General features: G+C 36.3%; 1 protein-coding gene across 1 annotated transcript in view; it reads left to right on the forward strand.

Moving 5' to 3' along the window:
* Positions 1–25,407, forward strand: part of trpc5a (transient receptor potential cation channel, subfamily C, member 5a) — an 83,963-nt gene that overhangs the window by 14,389 nt on the left and 44,167 nt on the right. Inside the window, exons 2-7 of the mRNA XM_087789667.1 lie at positions 20,562–20,602; positions 21,159–21,261; positions 22,072–22,322; positions 24,692–24,808; positions 24,951–25,013; positions 25,121–25,258. Of these exons, the coding sequence (XP_087645793.1) occupies positions 20,570–20,602; positions 21,159–21,261; positions 22,072–22,322; positions 24,692–24,808; positions 24,951–25,013; positions 25,121–25,258 (705 nt within the window). The 5' untranslated portion in view covers positions 20,562–20,569. The remainder of the gene's footprint in view (positions 1–20,561; positions 20,603–21,158; positions 21,262–22,071; positions 22,323–24,691; positions 24,809–24,950; positions 25,014–25,120; positions 25,259–25,407) is intronic.

The following is a 25,407-nucleotide window of genomic DNA, read 5'->3' on the forward strand; positions in this document are numbered from 1 at the left end:
ATATGTAATGAAACAAATATAATAAAGAGAGATTAATAAAATAAAACACAATGAATTAAGTGTTTTGGTTAAGGGGATAAAAAAACACATATTCGGAATATTAATAAAATAAAAATAAAAATGTAATGTTTAACAGGGCTAGTTTACTATTAACCTTTGATTTTGAAGTAAATTTGTGAAAATTCTCATTGCTCTACATTTTGCTTTTATCTGTATTCTAACTGTGATTCCAGATGCCACACCGCAAAAAGAAAGCATAGCGAAGTTCAAGGCGTGCTTATTTAATTTGCATACACGCAACGAAATGTCAAAATAAATAAAAGACAAAATGGATAAATACATAAATAAATAAAAAGTGATATTATAAATACATAAATAAAAGTAAAGTTATTTATTTGTTTTGACATTTTGATATTTATTTAAACATATCTATATATTGTGTTATGTATTTATACATTTATTTATACTTGTGGCATTTATCGTACTTTTTACCATTTCTATATTGGTAACTTAAATAAATGCTTGAATATTATTAAAACTTTTTTCCTGTGTAGTTTTTCTGATTGTATTGAGAAATAAGACTCTTTATCCGTATCAGGAAACCAGTTCATCGTTTATGGTGAGTGTCTGCTTTCTCATTTTTTTTCCTTACGATCAAAGGTAACGACTTGTTTAACACTTCAGTTGAAAGTCAAGCAACTGACTACCTGACCTATCCTCTCATCAGCACGTTCAGCAGCCACGTGTGTACCCAAGGCGTAAATCACCACTTAATGATCAAGGAAAGACAATTGCCGCCTTGCTCTCGAGCCTTTGAAGCGTCACACGTTTGATCACACGCGCCGTTCGATGTTTACGACGTCTTTCCCCGTAAAAAAAAAAGCCGCATCAGTAAGTAGGTAATCGTAACAGTCCGTCATAATGAACAGCTGCTTGCTGCGGCATTTCATTTCCACCCTAGAAAAATCAATTTTTTTTAGAGAAGACAAGATGAATATTGCAGATATTCTAAATGATAATGATCTGAGATGGACAAAGCACTCTTTAATGTTTGCGTCTACAATCCTATCCTACATGAGGAGGATTTTTTTCATTTCACTTCAAGAACATTAAGCAGGTTTTGCTCCCTTTTTTCCTCCATCAGATAAACATTAGTCCACCATTGGCTAGACATCATTGGGTAAAAATCGTACTGCGTTCATTTGATTTGTCTTGATTGGAAGTAAAATACTTTTTTGCAAATTTAGTCTTTACAAGTTTATTCAAAATGAGGGATACATTTGATCAAGTGTCAAGAACAGGGACATCACACAGAAGTTTAAAATATAAAGGCGTTTATATCTTCAACATAAACTTCTTCTCAGTCAGACAAGGTTTGAATTTAGGCTGTGAACATCGATGCTAGCAGATTTGACTCATCGTAATATGTCTGGAAAAGCTTGTGTTATCACAATAAAAAAAAAAATGTAATTTCACTTTCTTTAATCGTATAGAATCTTTTCCTTTACCAGACACAAATGGCCGACACATCCTGACCTAGTAAACCCAAACTATTGATGTAAGCTTTCGTGTTATTAGAAGAACTTTACTTATGGAACTCTTCAGTGGTTAACTGGACTTTATACAGATGAATCTGGTGCCTGGACCGTGTTTGGAACTTATGATGGAGGCGTCCAGCGTCACCTCGACCTCTCAGTGAGTAGGAGCTGTGTTTCCTTCTTCCAAACCAACCCTAACCCGACAACTTTGTTTTCACATCTCACTTTATTTTCTTCTCGCACAGAAGCAGCAGCTGATATTAGGTAAAACATAAACATTAAACCTTATGTTTTCTGGCAACTGTTTCCCAGAGCTTTAACAATGCCGTGGATGTAGAACAGTTAAGTGAATTGGACATTAGCTCTGATCTCAGTTTAATGTGTACAAACCACCCGAGGCAAGTGCTTCATAGAGGCTGGAAATGAAACACAACTGACCCCCCGGACCTCAGCCATGAGTACCTAAAATCTGAGCTCTTCCAGAGGGCATTTGTGAGGTGTGAACAAATTTTGCAATTTTAGAAAATTGCATTATTTGAATGCCACGATTGGAAAATTGCCAAACAGACAAAACAGAAGCGAAGGTTCACAGCACAACACTTAAAGGCCATTACTTATATATGTACACATATTTTTAATATGGTTTCTCATTGTCAAATTTGAATTTATTAACCTTTGTAATTTTCTAATGTTGTGATTAATTTATTTAAACCTAAAAATGGAAACACTGACTGTATAGATGAGATATGGTGAAATGATACTTACATGATAGTTTCATATATAACAAACACACAACCAGTCAATTTCAAAGCCATTACTACACATTCCAACATTGCTGCACTGAGCCATATGTGTGGCCTGTCAGTCAATGATGGGAATAGGAGAAAATAAATGTAAATAATTGAGAACATTAAACATGTTTTTAAGTGTGGCTATATTTATGGGGATTGGAATTGAGGTTTATTTATGTGAAAGTCACCAACGATTGTAATGGTCTGCTCTGTGCTCTACAGAAGTAGAAAACATATAAGGTTTTTTGGTCAGATTAAGGGTTTGAATTGAAATAAAATGCTTTATCTACAGTATCTGCCAGGTTTGTTTCCTGTCATTTGAAAGAAAATAAATGTTTGAGTAGAAAAACAAAATCTTCAAATCCAACATATCAGTGGGAGGATGAAAAAGGGTTTAACATTATAATAAATATTGATATAAACGTTTTTCATTATGTTATATTCTATTATTGACATAAGATGTAATATGGATGTGATTTGTTGAAGTGAAGCTACTGAGTCATGTTCATATAATTCTTCAAGCTCTCCACTCGAACTATTCTATATCATATGATGAAACTTACTTGACTAGAATTATAGCAAACAATCCATTGCAGCCTTGATTGTTGGAACATTTAAATCAATGTCAGCAATAATTAAAAAGCTACAGATCAGTTACTTTGGTTAATGAGCTCTCATGGTGTCAAGCAGCGTTTCCATCAACAGTAAAGGACATCATTTGTTAGCTCGCAAGTTGCAAGCCTCCTATTAAAGCCATCAATCTGAGGCCTTTTTTTCCTCAACGATGGGAATGAGAGACATCTGCTCACATTTAAATCAGACAAATCATAGTTTACGTGTTCTTGCTTGTGAAGTATAGATCATTTTTGTGTTCCATTAATTTTCTTAATTTAGAAAAAGTGTTCTTATAATAAAGATAAATGTATTATAACTTTTTTTGAATCTCACCTTTTTTCATTAAAATTAAGCATTATTTAAAATGAAAAGGTCACATTTATAAGGTTAAAGTGTCAGTTTATGAAGTCTTTTTCTGTTTTTAACAGATTCAGTTTTAGTTATTTACCTTCTGCTGTAGTGTTTCAGAATCTTTCCGTGTCTTTTCTTCACAGCAGAAGTAAATATTGATGTGTTCTAATGTCTCGATCATTATCAAATAAAAATGAAACATCTGATCTATATGAAGTTCTATAAGTTAACGTCTAAAACAAGTGTAAAACCATTCAACAGACCAATCAATGTCCACTCAAAGGTGTGACAGGTTTTCACCCCTAAAACAAAAAAAGGAAAACTATTTTTTTTTATAAAAAAAAAGTTGAAAACAAAGGTTTGGAGATTAAAATGTAGATTAAGGTGATTAGAAAAACAATTAAGAATTATGGCTGTAATTAATTAATCACAATTGAGCTCATAATTTGACACGCAAAGTTATAATATTTTTCTGATACCCTTTTTCTCTTTTAGGTAACTTCAGTAACAAGGGGAGCACGTGAAGTAAAAACAATGATTTACCTCCTGGCACATCGAACATAACTTATTAATGTTTCAAAATAAAATATATAATATCTTGTTTTGTATGATAAAATACGTTACAAACTGAAATATCTCCAACTAGACAACTTTGGTCGGAGGGAATGAGGTGAGAACAGTAAATACAAACCTTCCACAAACATTATTTGTCATCTTTTGTCTCCAGTTTTTTTTGTTTTTTTTCTATTGATTCCCTCCTTCGGAAAACTAGTGATTTTACCACCACTACAAAACCTGTCCGAGGTCCTGAAGATCGAACGTGTAAATCTTGAGATCATGTTGCAGCACGTCTCTCCTCACTCATGGTGATTGGACTCTATTGATGTTAACCTTGTTTTTTTTTTTGTTTTCTTTGCAACCACATGTCGACCAACAGCACCAGTGTGGCCTGTTATTGCCCATCAACCTGTGGAGGTAACAGAGGAAGCTGCAGATTGATGTAAATTACAATTTAACGACTAAGAGTGAATCTATACAGTGATGAGTCCAAGAAGCTACACACACAAACACACACACCATCTGAGGAATAAAGGGATTTTTAGATTGGATTAGAAGCCTTGACTGGGCATTAAATGTAATTTTCTGGATAATGCTATGAAAATTTGAACTCAAGCATTTACCTATCGTCTTGTGGAGAATTTTCTGAGTGCACATTTGTGGTTATTCTGTTTCTGCTCTGACAATTTGTCATCAATAAATAAATCAAGAAGATGATTTTGAGGTTTAATTTGCATAAAGCGTAAAAAAGAAAAAAATTGGTATTAATATCTTTTTTTTACTTTATGTAAATTTCTGCTTCTCAGGACGAATAAGAACGTGTCCATTAACCTTTGACATGGCAGCTACCATCCACCGACTGTGACAGATTTGGTTTCGAACCTTTAGGGGAGTCATTTAATCAAGATAAAAAGGTCAACCTTTTTATATATATGTGGATATGAAGTGATAAAATAATGAGTTTTAATACTTTTTTCTACTTTTGTGTTAATGAATGATTCACGCCACTGCCACAGATGTAGTTAGAATCCATGCTGCTCAGATACCCTGCACACACATGTACACACAGACGCACACACGCACTGACTGTTAATTCACTGTGTACGCACACTTGATATGTTTGAGTATGTGTGTTTCTTCAAACCCCCTGATGCAGAACAGCAGGAATTCACCGTGTGTTTGGTGGTTGTGTCTGAGTGATGGACGGCCCTCAGGGGCCGCCACAGACCCACATTACCTCTGATTAAATCACATGACCAGTGTGAGGGAGCCGGGAAGGGAGAATTAGTCATTCTTACGGCGCGTGTGAATATTAATGCTGCAGTGTATTCACAGCCCTGTGCCGCAGTGGAGATTGTGTGTGTTTGAGTGTGCACATGTGTGTGTGTGTGTGTAGAAGGCCAAACTATTACCTCCAGGTTGTCAATAGATAAGTGGTGTAAAATTAATCAAACGCAAGAAAGCTTGAGGAGTCTAGTGGGCTTTTGTTATGTTTATTAAAAGGAAATGTGACCAAAAACACACTCAAGAAACTGTTATTTGCTGTATCTTACATAAGCTGTGTGGGAATGTGTGTGTTTGTTGTTTGGGTGTCAAACATTGTTGTCAAGACAGCCATGCTAGTATCCATGACAGATCTGTTCACGCTGCTTAATGACACATTACCGTGACTCATCTTGTATTTAGACTCGCGTCTTGTCTTACACACTCCTGGTCATACTACACATGTGTTTCCATTTTGTATGATAGTTGAAGACGTGTGCTCGGGTTTTACTGATCATCCCCTCGAATATGAGATTCACTTGATCATGCTGATGTGACACCAGTATATAGCGTTTCTCCTGCCTTTCTCCAACATAACAAAGTAGTGAAGAAACACATTTCCAGACTGAGATTGTATAACTGTACGAAAATGATTTCAGCGAGTGAACTCTTCCTCTGGTAACAGTCAGATCTTTCTTCCTCATGAATATTTCCTTTCCTTTTCCTTGTTCCTTGTTTCCTTGTCCAAAACCGAAAACATGAAGTTCTATTTTCAGCTCCAGTGTATATATATATATATATATATATATATATATATATATATATATATATATACACATATATACTTTTTTCTCTAGAAATGAATAATTTTGAAAATCTTGGAATAATGCTGCGAGCCATGTAATGAAAAACTCGACCAGAATAAAGTATTCATGAATCAAAATATTAATAAAAGGGAAGTAAAAGTGGATGTTCTCTTGAAGAGGGTCTCTTGCATAAAGGTGCAACAGTCACGGATTTAAGGAAAATCATTCATCCATATAGGGTTCAAGACGTTTTTAACCCAACATTTATTAAATGTTTTTTCTATATTTATGTATGTATGCCAAAGTGTTTTAAATGGAAATGGCCAAAGGTAAAAATGTATTGCGACTAAGCTTCAGGTAGGGAAGGACTGATTTAAACAGCTGATTTAAATACTCATTTATTAAAAAAAAAAAAATTGTATAGCATCACATTGAGTTATTGGATATTTAGAAAAGACACACACATTCAAAAATATCACCTGTTTATCTATGTGTATCTATTATTATTTTCAAAATATGTTTTATTCATGCAAAAAAAAAAACACTATAACATTATTAAAGTAATATATATTTGTCTTACCTTCTGTCATCTTAAAAACATTCATTCATAATTAACTTTGACTTTAAAAAAGGCTGAAGATCACCCAATAGGCGGCAAATAACCTGCAGTTTGACTGTTCTCTAATTGAAGGGGCCGAATCTTGAGGCAAGACTCTGGTTCATTCAGATCTGAAAGCGGCACAAGCAGCTGCATCCCCAAATTATTTCATCAATTTGATTGACCAGAAGTCGGACAAATTCATCTCCATGCTCCATCTGACATGCGTATTATGGTGTAATTTGTGACAGCTTCCTTGTACAGCAGGGAGCAGGATCAGGTGAAAAGATCACATTGGACTTTCTGGTATTCGAGCGTTAGGTGCCGTCGGTCGGCTGAGTTGAGGAACAGGATGGTGAGAATCACAGACGAGCAGTTGAAAGCAAACAAATAGTGGAATGTGATGATAAATTGCTTCTCTTTCCAGGTACAATAGAGCAGATCAAAGTTGATCTTAATCCTCGACCACATCTTACTGTGCACAAGAGAAGTGATTTTCACAACTGACACTCACTTTAAACACGTCTGTCGGTCTGAGTGCTGCTTCAAATTCTCATCATCATAAACCGTCAATGTGGTTTTTAACAGGCTCCACAAAGACGTGATACTAAATATACAGTTGAATTGATCAGCCTGATATTAACGCTGCTGTAGCGAATAGATAGAAGCTTGTGCTGACCCAAGTGAAACATTGAATACGGAGGAAGTGAAGCTGTGACAGGAAGTGAGGAAGCAGCAGAGCAAGTGATGACAGAATGGATGGATCTATGCAAGAGAATAGAGAAGGAGGCATGAGGACAGTGAATGGTTAAGACTGAATATGAACATCTTTTTTCCAATTCTGGTCTACTAAACTTTTTATTGATTTATATGGTGTTTCTTTTTAGCCACACTTATGATTCAACTCTGCAAATGTATATTTAACTTGATCACCGCCCTGGTTTGAACTTGCTATAAATTATTAACTTTGCAAAACCCATATGTACAGATACTGATAAATTCAGCTTTCAGGGATACACTGAGCGGCTTTTAAAGTGTGTTTGCTGAACCCAGAAGTCTTGGTTGGATCAATGGAAAACACAGAACATCTGCATGCTGTCTCCAAGGCTAACGCACATGCGAACTCTAGCACAAGGACGTGCACTCCATTAGCCTGTGGATCATTTGAGAGTCTGTATGCATGTGTTTTTTTATCACTGTGTCTTTGATGACGTGTATATGTATGTGTCTGTTTGTAAAAAATTCTCTTTTTATTAAAATATTTATATTAGAAAATGTGCTTAAGCCCCGCCCACTGAAAACTCATTGCTTTTCTGGAGTTGAAACACTGTTTATCCTAACCACACCTACTCTGGAGTAATTGCTCAAACATTGAGGTTTTTCACCCTATGTCATCAATCCCAGGAAGGGACTCGTTGTATAAACAAAGCGGGCCGTGATTACAGCTGGCTGGAGGAGGAGTTAGATAAACGTCTAAAAGGGTGGATTGAAATATAGTTGACATTAGTTGACGTTGAGGGCAACATGCGTTTCTTTTATCTGATTTCTTTCAGCTTGTAACAAAATGGTTAAAAAGGTCAAATATCAGCAAAAAATATACATAAGCAAGTCGATGTAAATCCTCTTCAGGTTGACAGTGTAACAGTCTGACTTGAACAAGCCTTGTTGTTTACAAGTCAAGACTTCTGCATGTAAAGTGAGGTGCAGTGTCACTTCCTCTCTGCCTGGGATGTAATGATGAGCCTTGGAAGCAACATGCAGTTTTAACCTTTAACCCCCACAGCTCTAGTTTCCATGGCGATACCACTGTCATCCATGAGTAAGCGAACGAGGGAACAGCTGAGGGGAACATTTGTTTTGCTGTCATACGCACGGGCGTGAAACCAGCGGTGCTACTGCACACACTCATTATGAAACACACACCTTGACACCACGAATCAAAGATAACGGCCATTTCTTCAACTGTTGTGCATACCTTTGACCTATCGATCTCCCTCCTCTAGCTGCTGGTACAATGACTCCAGAGACGTACATTTAATACACACGTGCCGTCATCATCATATTTGCATGCAGAGTCTCGCACCTTCACGCAGACACTGAAATGTTGCACCGAGGCCAATTAAAAAGACTGATGTAGCGCAACCGATTCAATTATAGCTCATTGTATAATTATGTGTGACTAAATTAAAGGCAGGAGTGAACGAGTGAAGATTTCTAATTGCATTTATTGCCGCTGTGTACCCTCTATTTTATATTTAGTATTATATAATACAGTATATATATATATATATATATATATATATATATATATATATAGGTGTGTCAATACGGACAAATAATATCTTGAAATGTAGACCATGCTCAAATCTCATAAGAATATTGAGAAAAATTGTCTTTATTTTAAAACATTATTATTAAAGTAAAATTTACTGATCACATTTTTACACAACAATGTGTTGATATTGTTAATCACAGCAGAACATTTTGTTCATAAAAGCCACTGACAAATAGCAATGATATAAAATACAAAAATGATAACCGTATTTCTGAAGTGAAAAGGAAACTTGTTTGTTGTTTTGATTTGTTTTTACTTGTCTTTACTTTTATGCTTTACTTAATATACACACTTATAAATGTTCATTGATGTACAAAAAGAACAAATAATGACACAAACGAAGGTCAAAGCTTTTTTTTCACCATTTGTGATGTTTCTTATACAACCTTCTACAGTAACTCTTGTCTTGTGAATCCAAATTCATGTTTTTAATTCCATAGCCATAAATACACTCTGACGATAACGTCCTCCTGTTTAATCTGAGTGCTTTGTTTATGCACCACGGTGGCCAAGTGAGGCATTTAGTCAGCAAAACCTTTGAACACAACAGAAATGAGAAAACAATGATGATGGATTCCGGAAGGAAGATCGGGTGTATTGTTAATTAAATCTCACACACAGACCAGATTGAGCACAGAGAAAGAGTGGAAAAAAACAGTTGTCAAAACCTGAGAAAATAGAAAAAGATAAATGGATTTGTGGAAGTAAAGATGGAGCTGGTAAACACGGGAGAGCAGTGGAGAATGGAGATAAATGAAGGAACAGAAGGAGGAGAGAAGGAAGGGTTGATTGTGAACGATGGGAAAGGGATGAAGGGAATGGTGACCAGATGGCGACTTTTCTTAATTGATGGAGGACATGAGGGCGAGGGAAGTTTAGAAGTTGGAGGACAGAGATGAGATAAACTTTGTCGAATAACAAATCGAGTAACAAATATATTCCAGTGTGTGTGTCCAGTGAAGAGCAAACAGGTACTTTTTGTCTACACTTTGTGGGTATCACTTTCTTCTAGTAACTACAAAACGATATACAAATATAATCTGATTTAAAGGATGAAATATGGTAACCTTGAACAAAAAATGTAACATATATTTTGCTCCCTTTCGTTCTTTTCTAATCACAGTTGCACATAAACGTCATTTTGTAGATGTTTTTTACTCTGGAGACTAAATAATCTCTAGACCAGTGACGTCCACACTTTCCCTGTTTATTTTAAAAATAACCATGCTACAATAATTTACTTTGAATAGATAAAAAATATATACTCTTTAATGAAGTGAAATTCTTACTCTGATTAAAAAAAAAAAATGTGACCGGAAACCAACCCAAGTAGAATATAAAAAAGGTAAGAGAAATATGAGGGACATTAACATTGATGTTATGATTACAGCTCAACATGGAACCGATTATATCAACTAATTCTTTCATTTTTGTGGCTGAAACGTTCATTTTATTTACGTTCAAACTTACATATTTAATATAATTTGTAAAAAGAATCTGAATTTACATGTATATCTCAGATTTTGATACTGTTTGGATAGAATAAATGTTTATCTTGTAATGTATTTATTAATGATCATACATTTACACTTAAATACGATTTCAGCTTTTTGTTAATTCTTGTTTTTTTTCATCTTTATTTCAATCCCCTAAAATACAACCCAATAACCTCACATATTATAAGATATTGACCCCCCTTTTATGCACTGGTAACTTAAGTTTCTATGCTACCTATCATTTGTTTACTTTGCGGTAAATAATCCAATTTTGACTAATAATACAAGTTGGCTTATAGTAGTCCGTTTTTTAATTTAAATTCCCTACCTGGTTTTAAGGTGGCTACAAATATTCAATGTAAGAAATCAAGCATATGGTTGGCCTTGAAAACAGGGGGACACATTTAGGGCTGGGTGCACACAAGACGTTACATAGTGGCCACATTGGATCGGACTGTGATTCAGTTGAAGACTCACATCAGGGTCTACTGCAGGACTGGGCTGCAGATATTAAAATGTAGAGTGAAAGAAACAAAGGAATATTATATAAAATGGATCAACCATATTATGTTATTTCTGTTGACAATGTATCATCCACAGTTAACTACCCGGTCCATCCGAAGAAATATGAGCCTGTGTCCGTCATAATTAGACAGATGGCGAGAAGGCAGGGATGAGAGGAGAAGACGAGAGAGATGAGAGACTTCCTGTGGAATGGAGGTTGAGTCGGTGTTGGTGGAAACTGTCTCCCCAAATGCAGACCGTCTTCTGCTTCTATATTTAGAACATTATACAACTTCATTGCATCATCTTCCAACATGGAATTATCACTGTGCTCCCTCATTGTCCTGTGCAGCCGATTCTGGCTCCATGAACCGTGCAGTGGTTTTCATTTTCCTCACCTTCAAAAATGAAGACAATCATTATGTACTTCTTTGAAAGCAGCACTTTATATTTCTTGTTTGGAAGAAGGAGGCTGACGTGCACTTTTACTCGAACTTGCCAGAGTTTTTCCTTCACTCTTACAACTTCTAGCATTTTTGTCGCAAATAATCAATTTCAATAAAAGAATGGAATGTATAAAAATTGCTCTGAAGGTGTTAAATTCATTGCAATAAAGCCATTTAATGCATTTATAAAGCTAAAGCCAGCCATCTTGTATTCATTTAAATTAATTATTGTGATAGATGCAAGGATTGGTATATTAATTAAAAAACCTGTCATGAAGTCATTTATTTGTTTGAACAGATTCAGTTCTAGTGATTTACATTAAGAGTTACCTGCAACCTTTAGTTTCCACCAGCACAGCTGAATATTGCTGTTTTTGTTTCTTCTTAATCGTTAGAGAATAAGGAATCTAACAAATTCAAGTATATAAGTGAGAAAGGTAACACATTAGGTACAAAAATCAAAGAAAAAAAAATCAATTTAAAACAAATAAACGTTACTGAACATAATATATCAACTGGAATTCTTACTATTTCAAATACTGTCTACAGCTGTGGTTGCACCATTTTGGTAGGAAAGAAGGAAACGAGAAGTTGTGATGAAGAGCAGGAAAGATATGCTGAGACAGAGAAAGGATAAACTACCAGAGGGCGGCGGGAGCAATGGAGTGAAGTTTGTGGTGATAAACGCTCGAAGTAATACAGATAAAATTGCAGATAGAAACAGCAAAATGTGGAAGGTCCGAGCAGGGGGAGATAAAGCATATCACCAGTAATCTTATTGAAAGAGGGAAAATAAAGTCAATTTCACGCAGTTTTCTTCTTCCAAGATAATGTGCTATTAATAGTCCATCTTTAATTTAGATCCAAACTTTTGTTTTATCAGTAAAGTTCTGCAAACCAGCAAACAGTTTAGCAGAACGTTAACCTCAATTGCAGCATTAATATAAATAACAGTTATTTACAGCTTTCTATGACAAGTTTGTTACTTTAACCAGGACAATTCATTTTAATCATTGTTGTGTCATCTTTTTGACATTGTGTTGTTACGCTAGCAGCTTTACAATACTTCTGACAAGCTAGTAAGTGCTACGTATCACTTCCACCGATTGTTTGCATCCATTCACTTTTCCTCTTTCCGTGACACTTCCTCACGATGTTCCAGAGCAGGGTCTGCTTACACTTGTTCAGCATGTAAGCTACAGATAAAATGAACAAGTCAAAATCGTCTACATACTACTAAAATATGGCGCCTATCCCAGTTCCTTTAGGTGAGATAAGGGGACACCCTGGACAGGACGCCAGTACGTCGCAGAACACACAACCATTCACTCACACACTCATTCCAATGGACAATTTCCCCAATTTCCCAATCAACCTTTGTATGTTTTTGGACTGTGGGAGGAAATGGGAGTGCCCGGAGTAAACCCAACAACACAGGGGGATCATACAAACTATAAAAAAAAGAGATCGCGCCAACCACAGTGAGCCAAAAATGATGATGATATTGAAAAAAAAGATAGATGACAAGACAATATTAGTCTGAAAAAGTGTCAAGGGATTCAAAATAAAAAACTAAAACATTTTTTTTCTCCTAATTAAGAAAAAAAGATCTATAGGCCACTTTGTACTGGATAGAGGCTTGAGGTATTTTCAGAACAAAAAGAAGACTTGTTAGCAAAGAGCTAAGCAGACCTGTGCTTTCTAAGAGGTCAGATATGAAATGTAGAAAATCTTCTTGGTAGCAGAATATAGTGACACGAGGTGAAGGAGAGATGAAGAATATTTTTTTAATAATATTATCTCAAAGCAATTGGTTCATGTCCCAACTTGTTGCTGGTCCGATCAGTTGGATCTTCACAAACTTTGTTTTCTTGGACCGCAGTGTCAATAACATTTTTTTTATGTACTATTAGTAGAATTAAATGCCAAAGCTCAACAGACATTTTTTTTTTTTTTAACAAGAATAAGGTATTTGATGCCGTGCATTTTTGTCACTTTCTGGTCAGAAAACACTTTCAGTTCTTTGACACATCTGCTGCAGAACACCACCACTCAGGGTGTGAGGCTGTGATTGGTGTCAGAAAGAGTCATCTACTGACACTACCTTTGCAATTGACCTGTAGACGTATTGGTCGAAGTGTCCCCCCCCATCCACTGGACAAAATAGATGTATTTTCTTGTGCTGGATCCATCCCAGGGCTCCTACCAAGATTGACATGCCCAGAAAAATCTTCGTTCGTACAGGATGCATCATCAACTGAGCCTCAAAGGAACTGATCCTGATTATCCTAAGGGAATTCTTTCCATACAAATTATGAACCGAACCTTTTGTGTCACACTGGAGACAAGTCTGGATTATAATGGTCTACCCCAGATGGACCAATGGACTGAAAGTGAATTATGTGTTGCCTCTGTGAAGCCAGAATTTTGTTATAAACCTATATAATTTAGTGGGAATAATGTTCCTTCATACTGTGAGTCCCATATATTGATCCAGGAGAGAGTAAATGCAGGAAAATCTCTCAGTCTATGAAAAGTTAAAACTGCATCAACACACAGAGGGCCATGGACAATGTTAGGATAAAACTGTAGAGGACATTAATGTCGAGAGAAACAGCGACTTATTTAATGTCGAGCTATAAACGTTTGGCTCCCGACTTCTGTTCGCTGCACTTTCTCTCATTTGGTGACAAAGTTTATTGCTGAGTTTCAGCAGATGATTCCCCCTCCTGCTGACGGTGCACTACAAATGGCCCCTGGATGTTTACACTCCTCTGTGGAGGTTTAACATGATACATTTGAAAAAGAACATGAGAAATGTCAAGTGGTTGACACAAATAAAAGCAACTTCAATACACTGCAACACATCTTAGTGGTTTGAGTTCATGTGTATGTTCAAGTAGTCGCAGGAAAACACATATTTCCTCGCACAGATTTATGAACAGAGCAGCAGTGGTTTGGTGATTTACGGCCTCAGTTACCTTCGACCAGACAGAATAAGCTTCAAAATGTAAACGATAAACAGAGTTTATTGTAAAAACACGCCTGTTTATTCCACACTTTATACAAGTCATGTGTTTCTAATGTTGTTTATATACTAAAATCCAAATTGGTTTCTTGCTTGCACTGTTTTTTTTCTCATCAAAATATACATATTTTGCAAGTTATGTTACAAAAAACTGTGATCATTTTACCATGAGAAACTAATGGAACAAGGTCAAGAAAGTCGCACTTCTCCTGCTCTGGCTTACGTAAAAACATCATTCTAGCTTTAAAATGTAGGGAAAAGTCCTGAGTATTTTAGTTGTATTTGAACTTTTTTGTAAGTTTAGTTTATGACCCCTTTCATAGTTCTTTTTTCACGGGGGAAAGCGCACAGCCCACCCTCACGATTTCTCTGCGGGGAATTGTCTAGTTTATGTTGCAGTTGTGTTTTTATTTTAAAATGTATATCAATTAAAATATATCTAATTTAATAACATATTACCATAAGATTAACAAAGAAGAAACTTGCAATTTTTAAAGATCATTTTCATTGTTTTCATCAAAAATTTGTGAATCAAGTTTATATTAAAAAATGAGTTTAAATGTTTTTAAAAATGTTGCAATTTTCTTAACTTTTAAGTCACCTCTCTGAAACCCTGATGGAATCATTGAAAAGTGCAAAAGTAAGAAACTTGTGTATGTGCTGCAGAGTAAATTGTCACTCGAAAATAAAAGGAAAGAGTCTTCCCTCCAGTTGTGGTTTAAAAAAGCGTCAACCAAGCAAAAGGAAAATTAAATTAGGAAGAAAATTCAAGTCGTTTTTTTTCCTCATGCAAGAGGATGTCAGAAACCGAAAGTGGAGCAGAAAATGTGAGCGATGATGGGGAGCAAACTATGTGGAGCTTCAGATGGGATGAGGGGTTTAAGGGGAAAAAAGAGAAAGACGGCTGGATACAAATAGAAATGTTCAATTTACAGCAGTGGAGAGGGAGGAGAGCGAGGGTGTTGAGCCTGGAGGGAAATTAAAGTATGATGATGTGGAGAATTCAAGCAAATTCATGACACTCTTAAGGAAGTAAGAGAACCTATGAAACTCGGCTGAGAAAGGATCTGCAATGTCATCGTAGCGTCGTGGAACCGTGATAGCTGTCTGCTCCACGCCATGAAGACCTTCATCTATTTTGATATCTGCTGCAAAAGCCAAATGAGAACCCACTATGAAAACACTGCAGCACATACAAGTATTTATTTATTCACATTTTTATAACAAGACATTTCAAGTTGAAAATAAGTAAGTAAGTCAGTAAGTAATTTTTATTTGTATAGCACTTTTCCAGACCAGGGTCACAAAGCGCTTAAACAATCAAAACAATATTCAATAAAGTATATATTTTAAATATAAAACTGATAACACAACAGGAGTTCCAGAAAATCAAGGAAAAGCCTGAACAAATAGAAACATCTTAAGATGTTTCTTAAAGGAGTCAGTAGATCCATCAAGCACAAAGAGAGAGGAAGATCGTTCCAAAGCTTAGGAGCAACACCCTGAAAAGATTTCTCTCCTCTAGTCCTGAACCGTGTTCAGGAACCATAAGTAGATTCTGATCCACAGACCTCAGAGCCCGAGCTGGGGTGTAAGGCTGGATCAGATCATTGATGTAAGGAGGAGCCTGACCATGCTTTTAAAACATGTCATTATGTTGTTTTTTTAATTTTAATTTGAGAAATATTTTTAAGATATTGTTCTATTGGTTGACTTAGTAAGTAAGAAGTAGATAGTATATTAAAGCAACTAATTATTCAATTACAACATTATTTGCTCATTTGAAACGCTTGTATTTTTTAGTTTTTAAGTCCAGAGATTAAAACGGATTCGAGTTGGAGTGGAGCTGTTTTCCCTGCTGGTCTCCCGAGGTTCTTATCTGTTCTTGCCTCAGAGTTACTCATCACCATCAGTGTAGAGCAGAGAGTCGAATGAAGCCACCAAACGCTTAAGAGTCAGTGAAGAAATGATATGCAGAAACTACACTTGATCATTTTACATTGATTGGAAAAAAACAGCAGCAATTTTTAACGACTTACAAGAAAGTTGAGCAATTTAATTTAACACAAATTCCTACATTTAAACATTTTCCAAAAAGAATGTTTGTCCCATCTTGGATGACAAATACTTTTCTTCCTCCCACATCATAAGATCTATGGCACAGACTCTGCTCATCTCTATTGACTCTCAGTCTCTCTGACGGCAGCCATTTTTTACGTGTAAAAATTATTAAAAAACCTACACCTTATAATCAGTATTGAGATTGCAGTTTTGACAATTTTACATTTGTCTTTGCCTATAAATAACATGTGTGGAGATTTGGTCAGTAATAGTCACTGTAAAATCATGGGGTGCTAATAAATCCTGGAAATGAAAAGAGGAAACTGCAGCTCGTGCCTGGAAGGTCGAACACTCACTCAACAGTTTCCTCTCACTGTTAAACAGACTATAATCAGCATCGCTAACACAAAAATAGATTAAATTTCCAACAGCAAAAGAGACCAATACACTCTGACACTGCTGCTATATTTCAATTCATCATTCCAAACATCATACCAGACACATCATATACTGAACGTTTGATTAGGTTTGAAAACATTTGCAGACATGGACTTTTGCCAGAAACATCACGTTAAATAATATATATATATTATATTATTATATATTACTATGATTGAAAATACCCATCAATAAAGTCTCTCTCAATCATTACTTATTTATGTACTGATACGGTACTTTTGAAACTAACCTTGAAGATATGCTATAATTTTGGACTCAAATGTGTGTGTGATTCAGCAAGCATATAAGAAGGTGATATAAAAGGTTATAGTATTCTGGTTTATGTTTGAATGTTTTTAGCTAAATTGACACCTAAACTTAAATTAGTTGATGAGATGATTTAAGTGTGTTTTAAATAGATATTGGACCTCTATTGTATCATCATTATGTGTCCGTTTGTACAAAAAATGTGCTTAAGCCCCGCCCACTAAAAACACTTTGTTTTCTGGAGATTACATCTTGTTTACCAAAACCATGCACACTCTGCCGTGATTGGTCAAACATTGATGTTTGTCAACTTTTGTCTGGGAAGTGTCTACTTAGGACTCATTGTGTAAACAAAGCGGGGTGTGATTACAGCTGGCCGGAGGAGGAGTGAAGACATTATTACATCATAATGGACTCTGCTCTCGTAACCTCATTTTTGTTGAGATTTCAGACGGAGGAGGACTTTATAAACTAATAAGTTCAAAACATGGTCATGATGAGGGACTTACTGCATCTTGGAGTGAAAGACTTCAACATTTGAAACATGTGAGTGAGTCAGGAGAGTTGGGTGTTCACATTAGTTGCTCTTTAAAAAGAGGATCCTCACAAAAAAATGGTTGCAATGTTATCAAAGTAAGTTCAATGGAGTTAAGAAAACTACAATATATCACTGGCTAGTGCAATTGGTACAACATTTACCTTATTACCTTTGGGATGTACTGGTCAGACGAGATGTATCTATTAGTCATCTGCTAACTATTGTGGTGATTTATGTAGAGGAATAAATTGATATTTTTTGTACAATAAAAGACAGAATTTTAACAGGCATTGAATAGATTAGCTTTGACCGTATTCTTGTTTGTGTGTTTGTGTAAGTCTGCCATTTTAGTTCTATTAATCATCTTTTGCTAGCTCAAACAAACTGTCTTGTTCTTCGCCTCTCATATCGTGCAGTCCAAAAATAAGAAGATAATCTCCGTGTCCATCAGTGTTTTCTATTCTCTTGCCTCCTCTCCAGAACCAATTACATGCTCGTTGAAATGCAGATCCTTATCTTGGCCACAATAATAGGTTCGGATCACTGCGTCAGCTCAAATCCACATCTGCTAAATTAACATCTCTATCGTGATTGTCAAGATTTGTTGTCCTCGGAGACAAACGGTGTTAGGTCAGCGAGCGCTCATCTCCTCCCTTAGGCGTCATACATGCTACAAGAACCTTTACCGTCCAAAGTGTTAGATTGAATGGTCTCACGCTCAGAGATTAGCTGTTAAAGTGTCACAGACAACCCTCAAAACAGAAAGCTTGATTGAATCTCTCAAGAAAATGTGTTGCCAATAACACGCAGAACTTGAGAATGCAACTCTCAGCAGAAAAAGAACATGCTGTTGCTGAATCAGCTTCAGTGTTCTGTTTTCTCGAAAATAATCATCATTGCCACAGGGCGTTTTATTTCCACCAAGTGTCGGAACAAAAGCTCCTTTTTTTTGTAGAGGAAGTGATTGTTTAAACCGCAGGTGAAGTTCACCAGCGATTAAAAACTTATTGATAATTTCTGAGTGACTCACATGCCCTGAGAGATCAGATGTATGTTTGGGGAAATTAAAATGGTAATTTGATTCCTGAACACAGGTTAGAGGCTGGTGAGTAACACAGGTCAGTTTAGTTTGACGTTATTGTGACTGTACGGTTCCACAGACAGATGGTTTGAATCCTTGGGGCAACTCAGAGTTTAGATCAATCTTGTTTTCTTCCTTCCCACAGTAGAAAGAGGTCAATTGATTGGTTTAAGGTGCACATGGAGACAGATTCAGTCGTATCCTCACAAGCTCTGTATCAGGTATTCAGCATTTGAAGTCACCTGAACTCTAAATTATTTGAAACCAGTTACTCAAAGTGTAGACGAGACAACCTCTGCTGAGACCGAAAGATCAATACTTTTCGAGACCGAGACCAAAATAAAACAAGTTTTGTTTCTGGCAACATGCTTCAATTTTTCTGCTTTTATTTCTCCCATAGACATTAAGACCAGTTTTCATTTGTCATAAATTATGCATTTTATCGTCAGTAGTTATCGTCACTTCAGCAGTATTTATGTTCTTGGATTGTTTTCGTGTCATGATAAAGGCTTGTTTATGACAATATTTTCAATTAATATTATAATATTAATTAGCAGAAAAATACTTCTGTTTTCTTCTTTGTTGATGGAGTGAAACCAAGACGTTCAGGCCTGTTATGTTCATGTTTAAGTGGCTCCTGCTAGACGATTTTAATATAACATTTTTGAAACTTGCCAGGACAACAATGGAGAAAAGACACAGCTTTATGCTGTTAAGGCTGAAAATGTGAATATTAACTCAACCAGATCAAAGAGAAAGGTACAACTTCCCTGTTGGATTAAGCTGCAAGGCTTTGTTGTCAGGAACCTCCCAGTGTAATACTACAAATGATGTCTTATAATCAGTTTTGACTTATTTTGGAAAAAAGACCTGTTCTGTTGACCTGTTCTATGTGCCGCCTACAGAAACCTCTGTGCTCCAACTTTGTGAACACCTTGTGATTTTTATTGCCCTGGTTTGGCTTCTTAAAAAATAAATAAGCACCTCTTTAAACAAGTGTAGACAATTCCTGATAAATGCACTGTTACTATAAGATTATTCTGCTCCAGTGAAACACTTACACTGGACACTTAAAAAAACATTTCTTGAGCTCACAAGCATGACGGCAAACTTGTAAGGATGATAATGGAAAATAACATCTGGGAATTGTAACCATTATGAACTAGCATAAATGCGCACACTCTCACACACTCACACATACACACGTCTTTAACAGAGTTTCTCAAATCTCTGCGCGAGGCAGAGCTCATGGGGATTACACGTATTAACACGTCTGGAGCCGTTAAACGCTGCGGATGAGGCTGTTGTCTGCTCTGAATGCTGCTTATTGTGCGGCATGTGTGAGGAATCGCAGCTCTGAACAACTTCAACTGTCAATCACAGCCACAGAATAACATGTGACTGAAGTCTGCCGGATGAAAGTGTCAATTTGCTCATCACAGCGAGACTGTAAAGTGACAAATTCTCCGATGAGAACATCGAGCGTTTTATTTGTGCCGTCGATAAGACGACACAAATCGTTCTCAGGCCTCGAATCCGGCGAGTCAACAGAAATCATGTGTTTGGTCTTAACTTGCTGCTTGTCATGGTTTCTGAGAACAGCTTGATGGTAATTCTTTTTTTTTTCTCCATGATTTTATGGCTGCCATGAGTATCTTGAGTTTTTTTAACTGAGTTTCATTACATTTCGACTGAGTCCAACAAGGATCGATACTTGTTCTGTTGTTACCATTTGTTTTTGTAGTGTTGGTCTAAATAGTTTGTTACTAAAGATGTTGTTTGCATTAGTTTTATACTTATTCTGTTCATCCTGAGTAACAATCACCTCTTCTCACCTCTTTTGACAGATACCAAAATGAATCCCATGACACAACTGTACTACAAAAAGGTATGTTTCACAAAATTGTAATTAGATTTAATTGAAAAAAGGTGACATTGTTTTCTGCTCATCATAAAAGGATTAAATGATAGATTGTTATCATCATTCTCAAAGTTTTCTTCAATATGACATGTTTCAATGAAAGTAGTTTCAGTTTAATCCTGTATGTTTTTCTCAAGTTGCAATGGAAGCACTAAATATTTTGAACCTCTACTTATAGTGTATATTTGGAAAAAAAAATTGTCTGTTGTAATTTTAAAATGAGGTTTTCTCTTTATTAGAGAATACCATTGAGATTAACCTGAAATCAGCATTATATTGATTATAAAACGTTTTATTTATTTATCAAATGGTTGATAATGGTTGTAATTTCCTGATACACTGTATATACATTTATATTTTCGTGGCTTGAAGGGTATTAAAAGTAATAATTAATTACCCTGTGATCACATGGAGACTTTGGGACATTTTTGGTTAAATATTTGAGCTTTAAGCTTTTTTTGAAAATATACAATACAAGTGATTCTGTGTAAGATTCTAACCATTTCATTCAAATGCTGTTAAGGCGACATATTCGCCATACAGGGACCGCATCCCTCTCCAGATTGTCAGGGCAGAGGTGGAGCTTTCAGCGGAGGAGCGAGCGTACCTCACAGCTGTCGAGAAAGGTATTTAAATCCACACACACTCACCCGAAAGGAATCGTAATGATCTTACAAAAAAAGCTGTTTTTAATGCAGCTCAGCTCTGCACCTTGGAAGAAGAACCAGGCTTATCTCTCTCTTTATACATGCTAGCCTTACGCGGCTACAGGTCAAGACAATCTCTCACCTTGACCAATGTGACGACCTACTAGTGGGCTGCTCAGGAAACACAGTGTAGCAGCTGCCGATGGTCCGGAATGCTAAAGCGATCCGTCTTCTGCTCAATGACCTGTTCTGCTTACAGATGACCGGCTGTTTTAAACTCAAATCCAAACGTTAGAATCCCTTGAGTGTTAAATAATGATTTTATTATTAATAATTGGGAATATCAGTCATAGTTTATGCCACTTTTTTCTTATATATTTATATTAATATTTTAACAATGAATTTAAATCAAAATAACAGTTCTTACAGTTCTTATATCTTTTTCTAGATGTGATTTAAAAGGAGATTAGTTAAATCACTATACTATGGATCATTATTAATGATTTATTTATATTTATTATATACCTTTATTATTTATTTGAAATAAAAAGTTTTTCCATCATATTAAATCAACAAAATGTATTTATATATGTATTATAATGTATTTTTTAATTACTATTAGTGAATATATTTCAACTTGAAAACAGAAAAGCTATTTAGCTATTTTTTCTTTAATGAACAACAAGGAAAGGTAGTTGTTATTTTAATTATTACATGTATATGTTTTTCACAATATTACTCTTGACTTGAACTGAATGTGTGCCTCTGATCATCAACTGTGACTGACAGGTGACTACGCTGGCGTCAAACATGCTCTCCGGGAGGCTGAGGTCTACTATAACATGGATGTCAACTGTCTGGACCCGCTGGGCCGCAGCGCTCTGCTCATCGCCATAGAGAACGAGAACCTGGAGATCATGGAGCTCCTGCTGGATCACGGCATCCACACGGGTGACGCTCTGCTCTACGCCATCAGGAAAGAGGTCGTGGGCGCCGTGGAGCTGCTGCTGTCGCACAGGCGGCCCAGTGGAGAGAAGCAGGTTTGTTCAAACTCTGGAAGCACATGACGGCAGCATTTCCATTCATGCATGTGTTTACTCACCCAAGACTGTGTGTGTTTTTCCCTTTTTCTGTGCTCGGAGGATAATGAGTGGCACATCCATTCAACTGATGTTCTCTAGAGAGCAGGAAATTACACTGCTGGGCTCAAAGACACACTGTGAAACAGGATTTAAAGGAAGGCAGTTTTTTAATGCGCTGTCTGAGAGGAAGCCATAAATGGTTAAAATGATCGGTGGTAAAAGGGGGTCGATGAGAGTCAGAGGGAGAAGAGCGAGAGATTCATTACCAGGACGGAAGAAGGCGTTAGTTCCAGATCCACGTGCACGGCTCTAAAGCAGAAGACAAACTTCCACTGATTCATTAGACCGTGATTGCTGTACTGAGTTATCTTTTTCTTTTTTTTTTTGTGCATCTCCATGGCAACCAGGCAGAAGCGAGGGATTGTGGGAAGGCTCTGGTCACCTCCCAGTTGGACAAGGATGTGAACAAATGTGTGTGTGGCGCACACAGGTTCAGCATTCTGGTTAAATACATCAAAGAAGATGTAAAAAATTTGAAAAAGAGCATTAATCTCGAAAGATTGTAATTGAACAACAACGTTTTATTGTTTTTGGTCTGAAATTGTCTGATAAGAAATCAATAACAGTGGATTTTAAACCTTATTTCTTGGTGGTTTCCTGTGGCAAGGTTGTTTGTCGAAAATCAACTCCTCCGTTGGCCATTGTTAGTTTCGTTTCAGATTCTGTGTGTTGAGAAAAAAGGCTTATTATAAAAATGGCCGCCGTGCCTTTTCAGAAAGTGCGTCTGATTGTGATGTCAAAAGTGACATAAAGAACCCTCTCTGCTAAATCGAATTTGTGTGATGGTGTGTGTCGCAGTGTCTTTAATTAGAGAGTGATGCTATCTCAGCTATTTTCACAATGTTTATCAGGTCAGGGAATTAAATCAAGGATCTTGGGGGAAGAGAGCAGACGAGGTAAAAGTTGTTGGCAGGAAAGAGAAAAGAGAGGGGGGAGTGTGGGGGAGAGGCAAAGATGTCGGGGTGGGAGACAATGGAAATAAACTTGAAAGGTTTCCCATCAGAGAAGAGACTTTAGAAGAGGTTAAACATGTCGATGGAGAAGAAGTAAATGGCAGAGGAAAGGATGAGAAGCGATTCCTCTGAGCGATGAGAGTCCACACGTGTTCACTCCGCCTTCCTCTCGCTGCTCGTCTGAAGTCGGGTGCGTGAGCTTCAAACACATCAGCATGTCAACGTGACACTTTTTCATTAGAATTTACTTGCTCTGCAAAATTAAGTGGTGGACGACAGAAGCACGTCTACGCTGCAACACACGGTCAACAAGTAAAACTAAAAACGCGCCCCCTGCAAATACAAAGCATTATCATTAAAAAACGTTTTCATAAAATCCTTTTTACACAAGTTTTATCATTTTCTTACGACATATTTTGTGACTTTTATATATTCTTGTTGTTAAATGTCTATGATATTTTCATCCTATTGCATTTAATACAACAATTGTTATATTTTAATTATGATTATTAACATTATTGTTATACGTCTTTGTCCTTTCTGTCTGTATATTTATTCACTTGCTCTTTTCTTCCTGCTTATCTTGAATTATTAATTGATGTCTATTTTTATACACATTATATTTTCTAATGAATCGCCTGGGAACATAAATGCTCTTTCATATCAATATGCAGATGATTTATGTCGCTGTACTGCCCATTTTCTTCACCTCTCATCCTTAAAGGTCAATAGAAAGTGAGTAAGTAAGTCATTTATATTTGTATAGCCTTTCGAAGACCAGGGTCACAAAGCACTTAAACAACAGAACAATACACAGTTAAAATACATACATAAATACATACACATTTAAAAATTGTAAAAGGTCAAGACAACACAGTGACAAAGATAGTACTCCCAAGATAAAACAATATGTTTTTGTCTCACCTGGAACATGTATTAAAAAGACTGTTATAACAGCTACCTTCAAACATACATAGGAGTTGCTTTAGCAGCTTTTGCCTTAATCACAAAACAGTGCTTTTGAGAGAATCCTTCTTGAAAATAAAACACTTGGAAGTGGAATATTGAACAGGACACAATTGTATCTTCAGTCTTCCACATAATTGAATTAGTTTTAATCTGCTTATAGCTGCTTTGATTCAATTTATTTCAGGCTTGTTTGCTGTTTTATTTTTCTTCTACTGTGACAGTTCTTTCCAAACAGAAAGTTTTGAATAAAATAAAGATGTTTTTAAGCTCACAAAGCCACGATCTGTGTTTCTTCCCTCGATAATTTCCCATTTGCGTTCTAATGTTTGCTTTTTTTCCATCCAGGTTCCATCACTGATGATGGACAGTCAGTTTTCAGAGTTCACCCCAGACATAACTCCCATCATGCTCGCTGCTCACACCAACAACTATGAGATAATCAAGCTGCTTGTTCAACGCAAGGTAATCATCAAATAGACAGTAAATATATTGACATGTTGTTCTAAGAAGCATTTTTTGAGGGTTATTTTATATCATTACATTGAAAATGTGAAAGGATTTTTAAGGACTGAAAGGGTTGTGGATTTGTATGTTTTGTTTACAGGTCACAATCCCCAGACCTCACCAGATACGATGTGACTGTGTGGAGTGTGTGTCCAGTTCAGAGGTAAGCTTCTATCTATACATTACTATATAGCAATACGTGACTAAAACCAGCTGCTAAACAAAATTGTCTTGTCCTAGTTGACAAGTTTTAATGTGTTCCGTATGCAGGTGGACAGCCTCAGACATTCAAGGTCCAGACTCAACATCTACAAAGCGTTGGCCTCCTCCTCTCTCATCGCACTTTCCAGTGAAGATCCGATCCTCACTGCCTTCCGATTGGGTTGGGAACTCAAGGAGCTTAGCAAGGTACACACTTAACATTCCTAATACGAACAGAGGTGCTCAGTCCTTCGATCGACCGGCAAGTTTTCCCAAAAATGTGTCATATACTTGAAATAAACCCTTCTTCTTATTGTAGTTTGCTACCTTGTTTGCCTTTAATTCCAGTCTTAACA

Source organism: Callionymus lyra, chromosome 4, assembly GCF_982586985.1.
Source record: "Callionymus lyra chromosome 4, fCalLyr1.hap1.1, whole genome shotgun sequence".
Taxonomy (NCBI): domain Eukaryota; kingdom Metazoa; phylum Chordata; class Actinopteri; order Syngnathiformes; family Callionymidae; genus Callionymus; species Callionymus lyra.